The sequence below is a fragment of the Engystomops pustulosus genome, chromosome 2, assembly GCF_040894005.1.
Source record: "Engystomops pustulosus chromosome 2, aEngPut4.maternal, whole genome shotgun sequence".
Lineage (NCBI taxonomy): Eukaryota > Metazoa > Chordata > Amphibia > Anura > Leptodactylidae > Engystomops > Engystomops pustulosus.
In genome coordinates, this window is record NC_092412.1 from 120,799,922 (window position 1) to 120,819,274 (window position 19,353).

Below are 19,353 nucleotides of genomic sequence, written 5' to 3' on the forward strand. Positions count from 1 at the left end.
TTTTTACCGGCAACAGGGGGCTGACAGGCAATATACAGAAAGGGGCTGGCAGGCAATATACAGAAAGGGGCTGGCAGGCTATATACTGGAAGGCTGTGACCAATGCATTTCCCACCCTCGGCTTATACTCGAGTCAATAGGGTTTTCCAGTTTTTGGTGGTAAAACTAGGTACCTCGGGTCGGCTTATACTCGAGTATATATGGTAATAAAATCTCTATGCGCTCTATTAAACTCCCACTTGATTTGCCCTAGTTGATTTACATATATTTACAAAATGAAGCTGTTTACTCTTAATGAGAATAGATAATTGTGTTATGTGTATTGTGACCTACAGGAACCTGCAATAACTTAATGTCAAAAAACTGATGACAGGTTACCTATATAATATATACAGAGCTTAGTCCAGTAAAAAGTGTTATTAAAAGTTTGTGATTCTTGTAAACTGCATACTTACAATTTGGCAGTATGTGATTTAGGCCTTATTCACACTTATTGTTTTGGTCAGTGATTTGCATCAGTAATTGTGTTACAAAACCTATAGCTGCCAATCCCCATTGCACTGTACTTACTGTCCCCAGACACAATAGAAAAAATAGGAGAAGAAGCCTACAAAATCTGTGGCTGAGATGATTTGTTGCAACCAGTGATCCAGAGCATCCTTTTATGGTCTCCTATGGTGTTTTTTCAAATGAGGGAAAAACAGAAAGGATTAGTAATATTTTTATATAGTTAATAATCTATTTTATATTGTTGAGCCCCTTATGTGTAATTTAATTTTTAGCGGGCAACCAATTCAACTAAAGAGAATATGTTGGAGCTCTATTTTTACTCAAATAACATAGACAGTAATAACGTTCTAATAAATGAAAATTTTTGGGCAATAAATATTTAAGAGGATACAGCTATATTGGCTTGAATTTCCTATTGTTTACTAAGAGTAAGACCACACAGCTATGTCTGCTTATTAAATGGCCCATAGATTAGCATTAGCAATGACAGCATAACCAGTAAAGCAGAGTAATGAAGTCATAATTGCGCATATTCTTTAATTTCTTACACAACACCATTAAACCTTTTAACAAAGTAATTGAGTTTTAATGGACTGAAATCCTGGCACTCTGAAAGCTTCATTTTTTAATTAGCTCGCTATTTCCCTTGGACTTATTTGGCTTAACATCCCTCCTGCTTTTGATGTACTCTAAATTCTGAAACCACTTAGGCATTCAATCCAATTTAATAATTCATAATTACAAAATCACCTTTTATTTTGGAATAAAGGAATACATCAAGGGTATCGTTTCTGTGCTAATTAATGTTGAACGCCCTTAAAGTTCTCCTTTCCACATACATTAAACCACAACTGATTTGACAGTTAGACCCTACTATTCTATCCGCATCAACGTCTGCTATTGGCTTTGTACTTGTGCTATGGTTTTGTGTTTTGCTGTTTACTACCTTGTGCCTGAATTTTTCCTCTGTTTAACTGATTTTTATTTTCTTGTAGTTATTCCATTCATATCCTCCAACTGTATCCGGAATCCCTCCCATGATCCCTCCTACTGGCCCTTTTGGATCCCTTCAAGGGGCATTCCAACCTAAGGTAAGGCATAACAATGAAATGTTGATGTATGTAATTGCATTATATATCTTAATATATATCTTAAATAGGACATCCCTCACATCCCTAACTTTGATAAAGTTAAATAATGCATATAAATATTTGAGAAATAAACATTTGCTTTAAATGTTTTCCCGCTTTTCTTTATGGAGCCAGGGCTGAGGCATAAAAAAAAGTGTACTTTCACTGCTCCGGCTTCCATTTTTCTGCCATGCGCCAAGTGAAAGCTGAGGGGGTCACAAGAGTAGCCAAAGTGGGTTTCATTTAAGTCAAGACTTGAAGGAGATCTACCATCAAGATCAAGCACGATAAACCAGGGTGAAGCTGCAGCACAGAGGGGCTCTGACAACCCCCCCAGAGCTCTTCTGGCTCATTAGGATAATTTTTACAGTTGAATTTAGAAGGAAGAAGGCCATGGATAACAAATATAAGAAGATTATCACAGTCACAGGGCTGGGATATATGAGTAAGTGCTCTAGTTTATCATGCTTGGTTTTGATGGTAGATTTCCTATAAATGCAAAAAAAGTTAAGAATGGAAACTGTGTTGTTTGTGATACAAATAAGTGATGCAATGTCTATTGTGATGACACATGTCTGTACTGTGCATTGTTTACTTATTTTTATAAACAGACTTTGCTGAAACATTGATAACAAAATAAATTAGGCAAATGGAACAAGTATTTAACTAAATTGCTAAATTGTCCATTCTACATCCTTTTATGATATCCAAGCTGTAAGGAACAAAGTTTTTTTTTTTTAAACTATTCCTTGTGCTTTTGTTTCCCCACGTCTGGTCCCTGGTGGCTTTTTTCATAATAGTGTAACACAACATCTTTTCCCGAAATGGCTTTTTATTAGCAATTGCCCATCCGTACGCTAATTACTTTTTTCCTAATTGTTGAGTGCATTACAGCTCAAGTGGTTTCTTTTCTTTATGGCTCCATCAGAAGACAGTTAAGTGGCTCTGGAAGTATAATCTGCTCTTGCAATCTAATATAGTTCTGACCCAAGGTCATTGTAACTGACTTAACCTGCTTATGTGATGTGATATTTGAAGTCGGTGCACACCCTTAATGGTTTGTGAATGTAATAGCAGCCTGTTAAGCTCAGTGGTCAAAGTTCATCATAAATTATGCAGGATATGGGAAGGTATTGTTTTCGTCTTTATTCTAAAGTGTAACTGTGAAAAGGAACCAGTGTACACATGCTTAATCATACATTAGCTGCCTGCATTGTATCTATACAGACGCCACTGACGTAAAGTTTTGTGAAGCGACTAGTGAGATTAAAGTTCCGTTTTAAAAAAGGAAAACGAATGACAGATAACTAGAGGGACATGCAGCTGAGCATGCAATCTAGACATAATTGGCAGGACAAGGCCAGTCAGAAGCTGAGCGGTTCAACTGATAACTTTGTGGTACCGCTGAAGAATCCGTGTGTAATTTCATCCAAGTTAGAGATGGGAGCTTTTCTCATTATCACTGTCCCTAGGGAAATATTGTCTAAGACACTCAGCCTACTGACACTCGGAATAAAGAATTGTACTGTGACACTGGCCTACAACCTGCAGAATGGTAATACTAACCTTCCCATATCTTGTTCTTTAGATGGACAAGGTTTTATGTTACAACTTAAAGGTTGACAAAAGGGTGAACACTGGAAAGATTCATGTTAATACAGCCCCTCATTTCCACTGCCGTAGCTGATGATGTTTAGCTTCACTTATCAAGAGAAGTCACAGGCCATTAGGCCTGAGTTGCCTGGAAATGAAAAAGAAACTGACGGGCACAAGGGCTTGTCAAGCACAAAGCTAAAGAAATACAAAGTAGCACAGAGAAGAAAACTATTTTGTCATGTCCAATTAATTTCAACCGTTGTCTCCTTCTCAGACTTCCAATCCTATTGATGTTGCAGCCAGACCTGGAACTGTCCCTCACACGCTGTTGCAGAAGGACCCAAGGGTAAGTGGAAGAAGAACGACTCCTCGGTCAACAATGTCACCATTATGTCAACATGTTTCTAACCCTCCTGGGAGTGATAAATGTCCTTGTCACAGAGAGCTAGTCAGTCTTACACCTTATGCTTTCTCTAGACAATGATGTCATTTTTTTGCTTTAGGGACATTTCCTTTTGCTGTATGAGATCTTAAGTTGAAGTATTTTTCTTGATCATGTTGGATTGTCATTCTATAAAACAATCCTATTATTCGCTGCAGGACAAACTCATATTACTGAACCTGTCATATTAGTCCCGGTTCCAAATCTCACTAGAGGAACCTACAAGCTGCTCGACATACCCAGATCTAATGTTACATCCCTGTTCAAAGGACAAGCATCCCTCTAAATTTAGAGCTTATCTGTAAGGATTGGCATGGGAAATAACTCTGAACTGATGACAGGCATTGAATCAGATTCACTAAAGAGATAAAAAGGATTAGGTAAAGTGTGCAGCAAATGTGTCTTATAACTCGTATGTCATTGCTTTCACTATTACTATAACTGGGTTTCTGAGGTGCATGACATAGAACATACATCTGTTAGCTTCATCCAGCTCTTCATCTGTTAATGTGTTTAGAATTTGCTGCTGCTTTGGCTCTAAAAAGTAATAAACATAATAGATAAGTATAAAATGTTTCAAAGTGGCTGATACAAATTCTATATTATTTCTTTGAACCCAAAAGATTCTAGGTCCTTGCACATTATTTTAAGTAAAAGGATTTATAGATATAAAAGTGGGGGAAATAAAGCTTGAGATCCTTCCCCATCATTCGGCCGAAGCAGAGAGCAGAAGTAAAGAGCTCTGTTTGTGAAAATATGACTACAACTATGTATTACACAATTGGTCATTCATCAGAATTGGGGATGTGTATTACTACATTTTGCCTATTTTCATATTTTAAGTCTGTCATAATTTACACCAAACTTCACAAGCTAACTTGTCGCAAGTTGTTTGTACAGTGGAAATGTTTTACATGAAATAATCGTTTTTGCCAGCATTACTGTAATGGCTATCTCTCAGCGTTGATTCCGGCAAAATGGTGTGGCTTGTTTGTTTTGCTTTCGTCAGCTGTCAGCAACCCAAAAGTCAGACCTGTCACTTACCATCAGATCATGGGCCCTTGTTGTCACGTTATGTTAGGATTAGCTCACGTGAAGAAGGATGATGTAAGATGTTTTTGAAGGGTATAATAAGATGTGATACTGCTTTACTTTATTGTTCTAGATTTAGTTTGATTGTAATATATTCATATTCAGCATAAGCCATTTTGACAAATTGGGCCAGTGCCAAGGCATCATATTTAGCTGTGGTAGTTTTTTTCTGTACATAATGAAGTTTAAAAACATTTTTATGGCCTTAAAATGTCATATTTTGTATAATGGTGCCTGTCTGGTTGAACAATAAGTTTGACCTCTGGGTCATTTTGGTTTTGCGTTCTCTCTGTAATATTCAATATTATGTGGAGTAAATAAAGGTTATTGTTCTTTTATATAAATTTTGGGATAAGTTTAGGGAATCTGTAAAACAAGCTGTACTTATCTATCCTTCTGACTTTTTTAGTCACTTGAAATCCCCTCCCTTTTTTTAGGAACCGCTTATAATGTGCCCATTTTTGTAGCTATCCTCTTATTATGCCCCTGCTAATGTGCTTCAGATTTATAAATACCTGCTGTAAATTAAAAATAATAAAAAAAGCCTAGTACTCACCTTTTCTGGATTCCCTACAGCACTGCTGCTGTGTGCAGCTCTGAGGCAGACAGCTGCAATGAGATCAACATATTTGTGGGCCATTTATCTTAAGCTTTTGTCTTTATTTCTCTTATATTTGAGACTTTTTTGGCATATTTGCAACAAAATTTTACTCGCCTAATAAAGGTAGCAGTGCAAGAATTTTTCTCTGTTGTGCCTGATATATCTTAAGTTTATTTGCAACTTTTTAACTATGATTCGCACCAAAAATTTTAATACCGATGTGTTCTTATAAAAGAGTTGCAATTTTGGTGTGAATCATAGTTAAAAAGTTGCAAATAAACTTAAGTCTCAATCAGGCGTAGGAAAAACTTTCATAGGGTTTGCAGAAGAGTTGGACTTTTGTATAAAAAGTTGCAAAACCCACCCAGACTTCGTTGCCTGACATATGAATACCAAAGATAAATCAAACAAGTACCCAAACAAAAGACAAGAACTAATGTTCTGACTAAAGATAAATGACCCCCATCATGTCTCCTATACTCTGAGCCGCATACAGCATCAACTAAAACCTAATTTTGGAATGGGGAGCTAAAGGCTCACTGCTTCACCATTACTCAACTCTATCTGCATCCTTGGGATGATTCAACAACATACCTTTCACATCCTGGGAAAGGGGGACAGATCCTAAAATCCGAGACCATCCTGCCACAGTTTATTTGTGTGTATGGGCACCTCCTTGGTGTGAGTGGTATTGTAAATATAGCATGTTTTCTGTTTGTTAATCATTCCCTTCCTTACATTAATATTTATAGACCTTGGACAATTCCTATAAATTCTTGGTGCCCTTTTGTGTGTATTATAATAATCCACATTATTCTTCCAGTTGTCGTGTTTTATTCTTTTGACACAGATTTTCAATTGTGAGTTAATTAAAGTAATATTTTCCTCTCCTTCAGCTGCACACGCTAAGATTGATGCTTTGTGGCACATCTATTGGACTGATGCTGGGTTTGCCTGTGCACAGTTTTCTGTTCATTAGCCAGGGAGGTGAATAGTCATAAACTTCTTTCCTTTATGATCGGTATATGGGTGAACATTGAAGTCTCTTGTGCAAGAAAAAAAAAGTAATGTTTTAATCCTGATTTGGAGGAGACAGCCATTACCTTTAAGGTGGCAGCTTATTCTCTCTTCAAAAGAAGATTGCTTTCCCTGTGGTGATGGGTTTGTGCATGAAATGCAGTATTTGTTGTTGTTGTAACAATACAGTCCCCTATTCCCAAAGCTGCTGTATTATTGAGTGTGCTGATGAAATATTGATGTAATTGGTGGATTGGAGTCTCTTGATTTCCAAGTCAGGGTTGAACAAACAGGAACTCGTACTGAAAGCTTTAGCAGCGCAGACCAGACAATGGCATATGATATTTACATGCATTTTTGATAGTGTACAGAAAACATGCAGGTTTTTTAATCCAAGTTTCTAGAATGGTCAATAAGACAGCCATTTCGGGATGCTACTTTTCCTGATTTGACTAGTGAACCAGTATTTTTTTTTACACTGGTTGTTTACTGCACATATAATGGTTCCACAATTACAAATAATGTTCCTATGGATATATGTCACATGTATGATGAGTCATAGGTAGGTATTTCATAATAGGTTCTGATGAGTAACTAGTAAGGAAAATGTTAAATCAGTTACAGTACCAGTGCACCTTCTGTACCTCAACTTAGCTTATTCAGCTATCCTATTGACTTCATCATATACACACTTTGTTAGTTCACTTTGCATGTCTTGGAATGGCAGAAAATGAGTAAGCAACCTCCAAGCACCCCTGTGGGTTGTGTTTGACTTGCATTATGTTGCATAGGCCATCTTATGAGTTGCAGATTATACTCCAAACACGTATGGTAAAACATCATGCTATGTAAATGAAGGGACTTTATGTATAGCTGTATAGTCTTCTGTGTGGCACTGTTAGGTGAAATGGGTATACAGAATATTATTATATTTGGAAAAACTAGTAGGATAAGTAGAATTGTATTTGTACCCTGCCTACTGGCTTAGTAGCAAGTGGAGAAGAAAGTGCTTCCATGGTGTGAGACCTTCTTAATGTAAAGTGGGGGAATCCACTAGGTGAATGTAGCTAAACTTTATCCTACTTACATGTTAGCCTAGTTGCTGACCTAGTGGTCACATTTACAGTGGCAGTGGTACTAACCACTAATCCGTGCCAGTCCCACGAGGCACTGCTTCCCTGAGAGTTCTCGCCTCTCCTCACACAGATCGGGCCAAGTGATCTGTGAGGAAGTAAATGTAACTCTGATTGGCTAGGACTTGTCTGGCAATCAGTTCAGCCACACAATGGTGGGTTCTAAGGAGGAGATCAGTGGTCGGAGCAGCTCCTGAAAAACATGCAGAATGAAATTGAGTACGGCTGGTTGGGCACAGAGCCAATGAGTCATGGCACAGCTTGCAGGCAACTTCATTGCTGCTGTGCATCACTCCTAGAAACATTCACCTTACAGCTGTGAGTTGACTGTTGGACCCCTTAAGAGTAAAGTGGTGGGGGCCCCGAGGCCCATGCCCCTAGATTCCTCCCCAATAATCTAGCCCTGGGTAAAATAAGCTTAAGTACTTCATCCCTAAAAGGAATCCTTATTGTAGCATTCGCTTGCTTCAGTTCAGTTTGAATACTTCCATCTTGTATAGAAAAAGATGGGTTTTGTGGCAAGGCTGGGTAAAAACCAAGATCAGACAAATAAAGATTCCAAATTGTTGATGACACCTCATTTCAATGCAGAAGGCAAACCACAATGATACCCTGGCTTGGAATATTTGTCCTTCAGCCTTGTGGAATGGACCCACTTATCACGCATAGCTTTAGGAGAGCTCAGTCTATTGTTTTTCAGACAAATGTAGAGCATCAGTGGCTTTATTTGTTATAAACTATTTAGTACTTTTCTTGAGATAAGAAAAACAAATTACAAAATTTTATTATATTTTCATCTGAATAGAAAGCCTAAATACATGCATCCATTAATTTTATACTTTGAATGCAAACTTTGTTTTCCATGATTTCATTTCTATATGAAGCTTTATGCTTGACAAGAAAGATTGGCCTTGTCTAATACATTGAACAGCTACAGCATAACAAAAAAGCATTTAACTATATGAAAACAGCAGCTGTCAAATGTTGGCAAGGCGGCATGTCATACTTGTCATTGCCAAAATGCCCCACTTTGTAATATAGAAAGAAAAGACGTGTTGTGGAAAACAGGCAAGTGGCCTTGGCTGTCATACAATAGGGTACAATGGAGGACAATAGGAAATAATGATGAGTGCTTTAAGAGTATATTCTTCATAGTTGCATATATGTACTGTATATACTTGAAAAGCATGAACAGTTTCTGTAAATTGTTGCCAAATGAATTTATATCGATTGCGCTGATGTGCAAATTGACTAATTATTTTAGAAAAGGACTTAATTTGAAAGTAAAATTTCAACATTTCAATACATTTTCATTAGAAACCAATAAGCATGTGTTAATTAATTTGATTGTCTGAGTGACAGGCATGTAACCAAGTTGTCATTTTCTCTTCACAGTTGACTGATCCTTTCAGGCCTATGCTGAGGGTAAGTGTCTATTTTAACATTTCTAAACAGATTAAGAAAACATAATAGATTTATTTATTATGTAGTTTAGATATCAGAATATAAACATTTGCTTACGACGGTGTTTCTTACATTGATTATTTGTTTTCTAGACATATTTGCTGCAACTAAGGCTCTTATAACACTGTAATACCTATAAGTAGTGTAGCAAGGATTCAAACAGTGAACACATGTAGAACAATTTAAAGTCACAACAAACTTTGTTATAAGTTAAAATAAAAATGGCCACCAGAACTTAAAATAATCTAATAAACACACTGGTCACAGTAACATAAAATCAATGCTGGAATCTACTGTATCATAATTTGGAGCATTGTTAGTCTTTCTCCATCAGTGCACAATGGGCCTGATACACTAAGAGGTTCCAGCCTCATGGTATACTAGGTGACCGATTATTTCTATGCCAGGTCTGGGGAATTGTGCAGGAAACTGGCAGAGGCTAATGTGCCGGGGCATCACTTGATTGCTCTCCGTCCCTCTCTGCCCGCTTCTTGTGAGGGTGTCATTGGATATGAAAAAAGTTGCAATTCCTGGCCATTCACTAGGGATTTTGACTGGTTTTTGTGTAAGAAAACTGTCATACAAGCTATGTTAAATTCTCCCAATCACTACTGGGTGGCCTTTATACTACATCTTGTCTCAGGCACAATAATAAAGGTACAATACCATGAACTTACCTTACCAAGGGGATGTCATGATTTTGGTAAGGAACAGAGCTCTAAAGAAGATTCTGAGACCACAGTGTAGGCATCTCATTAATACATTTTTGGCCATCATACCTATTGACTGAATGAACTTGTATATCTGTGGATATAAAAAATCAACAGAGGTGTCTATCTGTTCTCGGCTAACAGTTATTATGTATGGTCAACAAGTTTCTTACAAAATGTTTTTGTTGCACATCATTATGGTTGACCCAGCATCCTATACAGAAATAACATTTCATAGGAAAAAGTCATGCACAAGATAACGGGCACTTCAGTAATTCAAAATGCAGGCATCAGCCATTCAGAAATAGCCCCCTAGCCACTGATTATTTGCTTGCACATCTTATCCCATATATTTATTTTATTACCATGTACATTTAAAATATGACTTTTTATTATTTCCCCCAGAAACCTGGAAAATGGTGTGCTATGCATGTTCATATTGCCTGGCAAATTTACCATCATCAACAAAAAGTCAAGGTAAGTGTTAAATTACAGTATTGCCTGCAGTTTTAATGATAATACATAAATCATGATTGTGTCAAATAAAATAACCACACAGAAATAGAGAAGGAAATATGCTAGTGTAAACACAAACTTATAGTCATAATGCAAAAAGCTTTATTAGCAAATTCAACTTGTATAAAATACACAGCATAAAATTGGCGGATATGACATACATCCCCTCAACAGGGGATGAGTCACATAAATACAACACCAAACCAAGACAATAAACTATGAGAATATTGTGACTTCTAGACTTGAACGGAATGCAAATTATGTGCTGTACACTGACAAGCCAAGATGTCTGAGTTTGTATAGGTGCACCTATGCAACAATATTTGCATTGTGCACAACAGCTCCAATGTGCCCAGTTACTGATGGCATTGAAAACAACGGCAGGTTTTCTATACAGAAAACATCTCCCATGCCGGAGGACTCAGCATGTCCATGATACAGAAGGACAGCCAATTGAATTTAACTGATGTTGATAGACTGATGGCTTCTTGTACAGCTTACAGCATTTTGCTAATGAACAATACAGCAAGACAGGGTGTTACTAGCTTATCTTTGGGGGACTGTTCCATAACAATAGATTTTCAAAGGAAGGCAATTGCCTTGTGCTAAACCTTGCATAAGGGTTACACCTGTTTATATTTGTTAAATGCACCCAATTAATTAAAAGACTCCTATATATGTAGATTTTAGCACCTTAGTTTGCCACATATACCTGCTCAATAAATTGTCAACTACAGGAAATGAAGCTATAGAATAAGGAGAGTAACTGTGTTATGTGCTCACCAATATAGCATGCCACTCTATTTCTGTGATGTTTTGCTGCAACCTTATTTGCATTGCATTTTTTTTCATATTTTTCTGAAGAAGTATTAAATAGAACCAGAGACCTTTCCGATAATTTTCTTAAAGGAGTATTCCGGGAATATGAACCCCAAAGCTAAAAATAAGTAAATGTAACAAAACTCAATGTCATTAGTCACAAAATGGAGCTTAAATAGTTTGGTTTTATGATTCACAAAATTTTATGGCCTCTCTTAAGTATGTGGAGTTATCACCAAGAAGACCACCACTTAAAACTACAAGTTCCAAGATCCGTTAGTTCTCAGTAACTCCTCCTACCTCTTATGCTCTGCTCCTAGTGATGATCTAACAGATTTTCTTACTCTGTTACTATAGTAATGATGTGTAACTGCCATCCCTGCATATCACCACAACACTGGTCATACTGGATGCACTGCAACCAATCCACTACAGCCAAACGTAGTGATGATCACATGATCTGCCCAGGCAGGTGCAGGATATGTGATGTGGACATGTTACCATCGCCCGTCTGAAGCAAAATCTTAAATAACAACTAATTACATATTAGCTTACATTTTAAGGACCAAATTGTATATGAATTTTGCTTATTTCTGGAATACCCCTTTAAACTGGCATTTCACAGTCAAGTCTGTGTTGGAGATCTAGCAGAATTAAGAGGCATAGTTGTAAAAATAGTAGTAGTAATTGGATGTCTCCGTCTGCCAGTATATAAGGATATGCCCATCGTATACAACAAGAGTTTCTTGGCAGAGAATATATGCAGAGAAATGCATTGTAAATGTAGCCTACTAAATAAAATAAAAAAGTGCAATGTTTATTTTTATACACTACCTATTAATGGCAGTTTTCTTGCATAAATGCCATTAATATCCAGATAACAGAATGAAACTAGTTCTGCTCTTGCCTTCGCTGTTTTCGTAATCCTTGTTGGACTTCATTGTCTTCAATAATATGTTTGATTGCCCAACACTGGAATGCAAGTTGTTATTTTATTTTAAGTGAGGAGAATTCTCCCTTAGAGACTATAGTAACCGAATGAGAAAAACTATTTAAATAACTGCTAATCCACACGGGGTATTGTAAGTAGACTCCAATGATCACTATTATGTTTTCCCTAAAGCAAGACGTTAAGGCAGCTTACTTCATTCAATAAAATAAACATTAGATCGTAAATTGGGTACCTGTAAAATGTCTCTAGAACTTTTGTAATGGACATTGATTAAATAAATATGAGGTTTATGCTACATGTGACTTCACAAGTGTTCTCTAATAAGCATATAAAGTCTGTTTATTCGATATTATTTTCTCATTTTAACACTTCTTATGCTTGACGGTTGTAATTAAAATTTTTCAGTGGAGCCAATATGCATTAAAAACACAGTAACAAACGTTAACTTTTATTTGCCTGTCCAGTGAATGAGAACAAATATCTTATTAAGCTGCTACCTAATTCAGATTTGTGCCTGAAAGCACAAAAATAACATTGATAGGACTGGTTTCTCAATAGGATTATACTTGTTTTATTTAAAGAAACACAAGAATGAGAAATATATGATGAACATGTTCATAGGCAACAATGGGCTAGACATATGTGATATCTATAGTATCCCTATGGGTAATATTGACTTTCATTTTATATAGGATAATTGGAAGGAATAAGGAAGGCAAAATAAAACATCTCTATTTTACATCCGGGTATATATTATTATGATTTAAATGTATTAATTTATAAAATATAATTATTTGGTACATTTTTACAAATGTATTCATATGTTTTTGAATGTAACAATTTTATTAAGCTTTAACGGCTAATGTTATAAACTATAGATACAGGACTCAGGGCTTATGATGGTTTTTTGTAAGAATGAATTACATAATTTTGCCTGTAAGCCATGTCTTTCCTATTTATCCAGACTAAGCTGTGTCTGTCACTTCTGATAACATCAGATTTTTTTTAAGTGTAATTTCAATTATAGCAAATACAAAGATCAGTTTTGCAATTTCAAGGTGTGAATGTGGCATTTTGTATGGTCTTTGAAGCCTCTTTTCTTATCTGCCCACGGGGAAATCTCAATTCCAGTAATGCTTTTCATTTCAGAAACAGATGCAGACAGATCCACACAAGCTTGATTTTGGCCTGAAGCCTGAGTTTTTGAGCAGGCCACCAGGTCCGAGCCTCTTTGGAGCTATCCATCACCATCCGCACCCTCATGACTTGGCACGCCCTTCAACTTTATTCTCTGCTGCTGGTGGGTGTTTACCAATTTCTTTAGTTACTTTGGTAATACGTAGATTAACTTAATAGTTACTGTTGTCAGAGTGTATATTTATTTTACCTGTTATTGGAGAGGTACTTGGCTTGTGGATAAAATATAAAGTTTTGAAGTTTTTCTTTTGTTCGCATTGTGGTTAAGTGACCTAAGATAATTTCAGTAGCATTTTAGCTTGTGCTTTGACCCAACGAGAAGCACAGGAATTCTGTTCTTGTGATTGACGCAGTAGATAAAGTAAATCCTGTGTGAAGGAGAAAGCTAGCCATACTGTAGCTCTTCAGCCAAGAATTCCTGTGCTCCCAGTAAGAAAAGGGAAAATCTCCTACCTACTTGGGGGCTTATATTGATAAAGATAAAGGATTGGGTATCTTAAAATATAGTGTCAATCCTCATTTCTCCTAGAATGGGAAATTGTTGGGTTTAACCAACATTTCTATAATGTTACTTAAATGATTAGAAACCTTGATTATTGTGTTGCGTCCTCAGGTACTTCATTTTTTAAACCTTGAAACATTTGATTTTGTAGGTGGTGCACACCCTGCAGGGGCACCTTTTGGTCCACCACCTCATCACAGTAATTTCCTAAATCCCACTGCTCATCTTGGTAAGCATAAACTATTTTTGTGATATATACCATGAGATATATATATATATATATATATATATATATATATATATATATATATATATATATATATATATATATATAATATTTATTACACATATACACCTACTTAAGGACACCCTACTTACAGACGACCCCTAGTTACAGATGGACCTCTCTGGCCACTGTGACCTCTGGTGAGGCTCTCTGGATGCTTTCCTTTAGTCCCAGGCTGCAAGGATCAGCTGTAAAGTGTCTATAATGAAACTTTATTGATAATCCTTGGTCCCATTAGAGTATATATTTTTAAACTTAAATCTTAATTTTTTTATATTGCCATATTGGATATATGCAATATGATAATAGAATTTTTTTTTCCCATATACCAAATTAAATGTAACTTTTGTTGTTATAGAACCTTTTAACCGTCCTTCATCGTTTAGCGGTCTTGGTTCTGTGGGTGGAAATGCCTTTGGGGGCCTTGGCAATCCTTCAGTTAGTAAGTATGGTTTAATATTCTATTTGTAGTTAAAAGAAAATGTATACTTTTACTATAATTACCATATAAGTGTTGTTTTGTTGTCCCCATGAAATTCTTCCTTTTATTGTATACAAAGGTATAGTTTGGATCAACACAAAAGGAATTTGTCTGTCTGCTTTAAAATATATGTAATTTTGAGCTATTTTATATGCTAGAAGCTCTCAGTATATTACCATAATCATGTATGGACATCATGAAATTAGAGGCAAAAAAATGCCCATTCCTTTGAAGGAAAATGGGCTAAATACCACATAATTGCTTAATATCTATACTTAAATTAGCTCTGAATTTTAAGTGTATTGCTAACAGATTGCTAAGAGAATTCTTGGTCAGTTTTGCTAGAGTGTGCCCAAATGTATTAACTGGCACATAACTATTGATAGATTTTGACTGCTAGATCTATTTCTGTGTCTTGAACTGTGACTGCACATTATTCACCATACTCATACTATAGGGAGATTGCAAAATTTATTATACTTTATTGCATTATTTCCCACCACTACATTAAAAATAGAGTGGGCAACGTAAAAAGTTTCAGTGGAATGGAGGGCTTGATATAATGCCCATAATAATTTTGACATCACCAAAATGGCAAAAAAAAATGTTATTAAAAATTACCTACTCTCATACGGGTATTTCTGGGTTGGAAAAGGCTCTTTGGGCCACACAGAGCCTAATATTTAAAACCATTTGTTCTAATTGCAAACATTTCCAAGTGCTCCAAAAACTGTACAGTGGCATCTCTTAAAGCATGCCAAGAGCTGATGATGAAATGTCCTCCTCCTTATATCTATTGTATGGAACACAATATTTTGTACTTTGGAGAGATTTGTACACTGTAAATATTCAGCTTTTTAACTATGATCAAAAACTTTGTAAACGGCTTTATTGCTTGAAAAAAACTGACACTTACTCCTATTACCTAACCAATTGCTACCACAAAGGGGACTTTTACACCTAAAGCATTCTATTTTGTAGCCAGACATTCTTGAAACTACAATTTCATATAACAGGTAGCAATTTAAGAATTGAATGGATTTTAAAAACTAGAAAATTGAAGGAAGCTTTTGGTTGGTTCTCACTACTCTTTGTCTTGCCCACATAACCTGATGAATGTTTAAAATCTGTACCCTTATATTCCCATTTTATAACTTCCCAAACTTTATAGAATATTGCTTATAGTTGTCTAAGTGAATATGTGAATGGGAATAAAATAGAGGCAAGCTATCATTTTCTTTGTCTTTTCTCCTAAGAAACAACCAGACCCTTCAACCACCCCCTCATTATGGGTTAGTACCACTAACATTTACACTTTTTTCTGCCTTTTAAATATTGTATTGTCGGGGTTTTGTAATCTTTAGTGTCCATGCTAACAAATTAACATTCTAATTGTCTTTCTTATAGCCTCAAACTCAATGTTTAGCCATAAGGAAGGGCCAAATATGCAGAGCTTCAACAATCCTCATGAACCATGGAATCGACTTCATCGGACACCACCATCTTTCCCAACACCTCCACCTTGGCTAAAACCAGGTGAACCAGAACGCAGCTCTTCTGCTACAGCTCATGACAGAGATTCTGAGAAACGAGAGTCATCATCGAAAGACGATAAAGAAAGGTTTGTCAATCAGCATTCTGTACCTTGACACTCACATATTTTTACTTTTTACAATCTGTTCAATTACATCTTTGACTGTTTTCACTGTGGAAAGCAGGATGCCTGATCAGTTCTGATTCCCTTTGTGATTACCTAACCTAACAGGGTATAGACATTGGGTATGTCCACATGGGGCAACATATTAAACAATTAAAAATTACTTGGCCTTATACATGTCTGAAATTTATATTTATATCTTTTTTATTACTTAAATGGCATTCAAATTATTTTATTGTTTTAAAGGGAAAGTCTGGAGAAAAGGCACTCGAGTCATCCTTCACCAGCACCTGTCAGTCAAGTAAATTCATTAGGACATAATCGCAGTTTATCCGAACAAAGTAGAAGCCACATGAATAATGAGGTACGAGATAAAGAAAAACCTAAAGAACGAGAAAGAGAGCACTCTGAATCATGGAAAGAAAACAATATGGAAGAGCACAAAACAAAGGACAATCACATTTCTGAGAAAGAAAATATTGTACATGAAAATAGAGCTGTGGAGGAAGCTAAACAGTTATCCAGGGTGCCTTCCCCATATGTCAGGGCACCAGTGATGGAGAGCACTAGACCTAATAGCACTTCTAATCGAGAAAATGAAAGAAAACTTGAGACTTATGATGCTCAAAAGAAAAATAATGATGTTAAAGTGAAAGAAGAAAGGAAGGAAGACCATGATGTTTTGATTACTGAAGGACCTACCATCCATAGATCTTCTGAACAAGCTCCACCAATATCTACTTCAAATGTTCATCCAAGTCATTTAGCATCCATGCCAATGGCTGTGGGTGTACCAGGCATGCATCCAATGAATAGTATTGGTGGGCTAGATAGAACTCGCATGATGACTCCCTTCATGGGCATAAGCCCAATTCCAGGCGGCGAACGTTTTCCTTACCCATCATTTCACTGGGATCCTATGCGAGATCCATTGAGAGATCCATATAGAGGACTAGATATTCATAGACGAGATCCTCTTGGTCGAGATTTTTTACTGCGAAATGATCCACTTCATCGTCTTACTACACCACGGTTATATGAATCGGACAGGTCATTCAGGGACCGAGAACCACATGACTACAACCATCACCACCCCCATCATCTTTCTGTTGATCCACGACGGGAACATGAAAGAGCAAGCCAAATGGAAGAGAGGGAAAGGTTACACATGCTTAGAGAAGACTATGAACATGCCCGTCTACATGCAGTTCATCCTGCTGCACTGGATGGTCATCTGCCTCATCCAAGTTTAATCACCCCAGGACTTCCCAGCATGCATTATCCCAGGGTCAGTCCCACAGCAGGACATCAAAATGGACTTCTTAATAAGACTCCCCCAACAGCTGCACTAAGTGCCCCACCTCCACTTATTTCTACACTGGGAGGGCGACCAGGTTCTCCCAGGAGGACTACTCCATTGACATCAGAGATAAGAGATAGACCTCCTTCTCACACACTGAAGGACATCGAAGCACGATAAATACATTTTAAAAAAAACTTGTGTACTGAATAGCTGATTAGATTTAAATCAGTGCAAGACTTGACAAACAATCTTTGTAAAAATGTAAAATCTAAAAGCAATGATTTTCACTTTTTGTATATGATATGTTGTGAATTTCCAGATCTTTTGGCCAATTCAAATGTTTGTCTTTAATTGATTTATTTTACTAATGTAAAGCATTTGGTTGGAACTGAAGGAGATAATTCATTACATCCATATGGACTGTATCAGACTTATGATATTGAAAGAACATGTAAATATTTCTGTAAAAACTATTTGCTTCATTGGGTATTGGTTCATATATGCAAAAGGATAGGATGAAAGCTTTACTGTGTACAAATGTAAATAGACTTAACATTATACAATAATACTTCTTAAACTGTGCAGTTTACAATGTTACTATTTAAAACACAGTCTGTCCATACTGTGCTGTGTATATTATTAGAGACAACTAAACCCCCTCAACTATGCAATTATTGTGAAGGCTTTTTATATAAAGCCATTGTAACACAACCGGAACATTTGCCACACTTACACAACTAAAGTCATATTGTCCCTAAAAATCTTGTGTAACAACATCTTTTGCCTTTTATTCCCCGAAACATCCTCCTGTATTTTGGGACTCCAGTAGCATCACTGTGACCATAAACACCAACAAATGTGCATCCATAATTAACATCTTCCTCTCAATGTAAAGCTTGCTTAAGACACAGTTAGCAGTGGTTACTATCAACTGGTAGACTTACCACCTTGTATCCACGTGTTGCGCTTGCCCAAATATACTGGCTCAAATCACTGGGCAGGCTCATCCACAAAATATTCTCACTTACCTAAGATGTTTGTTCCATATTCTCAGATCAGTTATTAAGCCTAGATACTGTTTACATTAACTTGATTGGAGAGGATATGACTTTACCGGACAAATACCATACACATTTGGTTTACTGGGTTGTAAATTATATGTGTGAAATAAACATAGTTCATTGGTCTTCTAGTGTATTAAAGTGATCTTAAGTTGTTATCCTGTTTTGACAAAGGCAAAACAATGAATAAAACTCCCAACAGTTGTTTCTAATAAGCAGAGATCTATTTTAGTAGTCAACTGAAGGTTTAGTTGTGAGCTTCAGATTTTGTGAACTCCAGATGTTGTGCAGTGTTTTTTAAGGAGCCAACTCTCCCAGAAGAATATGTACACTGGAACAGTAGTGGTAGCTTTCAGTATTGTAAAGAGATTGTTATATACAAACCTTTTGCTGTTTATCTTGTATGTAAGAAATTCCTTTTTAGTACATATGTAAAGAGGAAAAAAAACAGAACTGAAAAGGAAAAAAAACAAGCATAAAAATGAAGCGACTCAATCTTCAGCATGTTCCTCATCAGCGAAGACTTGTGTTATGTAAATTGTGCCATGTTATTAAAAAATGTGAACAAAACCTTAAGGTGCTTATTTGTGTGCAGTGCCCAACATTGCTTAAAGATAGGCCAACTGGTATGCACTAGTCTGTTTTATAACCCCTTTCTCCCATAGGATATTAACATAACATTATGGTGTAAAATTGCAGTAAACTGCATCAAACTATTTAAAAATAATGACTCTTTTTAGTGTAAATCTAGTGTAAATTTAGTGTAAAGAATGACAATCTAGTTTGATTTTAAAATGTTTAGTTTTAGAAGTCAGTTAAATTAGCAGTTTCACAATAGGGAATTTCTAGGATATCCTTCCGAAACAAATAACTACAGTAATACA

General features: G+C 36.3%; 1 protein-coding gene and 1 long non-coding RNA gene across 10 annotated transcripts in view; one reads left to right on the plus strand and one right to left on the minus strand.

Annotated features, from left to right (window-relative positions):
- The window catches only part of AUTS2 (activator of transcription and developmental regulator AUTS2), a 959,393-nt gene extending 940,344 nt beyond the window's left edge, over positions 1–19,049 (plus strand). For 5 of the 9 annotated variants that reach the window (XM_072136189.1, XM_072136187.1, XM_072136191.1 and 2 more), the window contains 10 exons: positions 1,506–1,601; positions 3,511–3,582; positions 8,917–8,946; positions 10,101–10,172; positions 13,132–13,282; positions 13,833–13,910; positions 14,326–14,409; positions 15,705–15,740; positions 15,856–16,069; positions 16,352–19,049. In XM_072136189.1, coding sequence (XP_071992290.1) covers positions 1,506–1,601; positions 3,511–3,582; positions 8,917–8,946; positions 10,101–10,172; positions 13,132–13,282; positions 13,833–13,910; positions 14,326–14,409; positions 15,705–15,740; positions 15,856–16,069; positions 16,352–17,585 — 2,067 coding nt within the window. In that variant the 3' untranslated portion in view covers positions 17,586–19,049. The remainder of the gene's footprint in view (positions 1–1,505; positions 1,602–3,510; positions 3,583–8,916; positions 8,947–10,100; positions 10,173–13,131; positions 13,283–13,832; positions 13,911–14,325; positions 14,410–15,704; positions 15,741–15,855; positions 16,070–16,351) is intronic. The other 4 variants (XM_072136192.1, XM_072136193.1, XM_072136188.1 and 1 more) reach the window with 2 other exon arrangements.
- On the minus strand, positions 613–9,837 carry LOC140118361 (uncharacterized). Its single transcript, XR_011853185.1, has 3 exons — positions 9,663–9,837; positions 4,153–4,215; positions 613–672 (listed from the first exon to the last, which is right to left on the minus strand). It is a non-coding gene; the product is annotated as an uncharacterized lncRNA (long non-coding RNA).
- Positions 19,050–19,353: the final 304 nt, after the last annotated feature.